Below are 596 nucleotides of genomic sequence, written 5' to 3' on the forward strand. Positions count from 1 at the left end.
TCACTCTGCTCGTCACCCGCAGTCCCTCTCTTCTGTGACACTCGGCACACGCCCCCTCAGCCGCCAGCCGGCCGTGTGCTTGATCTCAATCTCCACTTTCCTTTCCCAGGAATCCGGAGACTACACGGAGACAGTCCCCAGCCTCGGTCGCCCCTAGCCCAGGGTCGAGAAGGAAGAGAGACCCTGCTCCGCCCTCAGCCTGTCCCCTTCTCATCCCGCTCATCCTACAAGACCTGTGTGTCCTCTCTGTGCATAGTCAGAGAGGACAAGGGCATGAAAATTTACTACATGCAGGTCCAGATGAGAAAAGGTGTGGCCGTCTCCTGGGAGACGGAGGCCTCGGAGTCCCTAGAAAAGCAGCCGAAGATGGAAGAAGCGACCCTCCTCGAGGACCTGCGAGCCGGCACGCCCCCCTCCGACGTGTCCACCAGAAACCTCCTGTCCGACAGCGAGCCCAGCGGGGAGGCGAAGGAGCCAGAGGAGAAGGCAGAGCCAGCCAGCCCACCGGGGTCACCTGTGGCCGAGGAGAGGCCCCGGGCCAAGACTCCAGACTGGCTGGTGACCATGGACAGTGGCTTCCGGTGCTTGGCCTGCTG

The 596-nt window shown here is 62.6% G+C and overlaps 1 protein-coding gene across 1 annotated transcript in view; it reads left to right on the forward strand.

The window, feature by feature from the left end:
* FAM170A (family with sequence similarity 170 member A) overlaps nucleotides 1-157 on the forward strand; it is a 7,199-nt gene extending 7,042 nt beyond the window's left edge. The window contains exon 4 of the mRNA XM_006162349.1: nucleotides 110-157. Coding sequence (XP_006162411.1) covers nucleotides 110-157 — 48 coding nt within the window. The remainder of the gene's footprint in view (nucleotides 1-109) is intronic.
* The last annotated feature ends 439 nt before the right edge of the window (nucleotides 158-596 follow it).

Source organism: Tupaia chinensis, unplaced genomic scaffold, assembly GCF_000334495.1.
Source record: "Tupaia chinensis unplaced genomic scaffold, TupChi_1.0 Scaffold139897_1, whole genome shotgun sequence".
Classification (NCBI taxonomy): domain Eukaryota; kingdom Metazoa; phylum Chordata; class Mammalia; order Scandentia; family Tupaiidae; genus Tupaia; species Tupaia belangeri.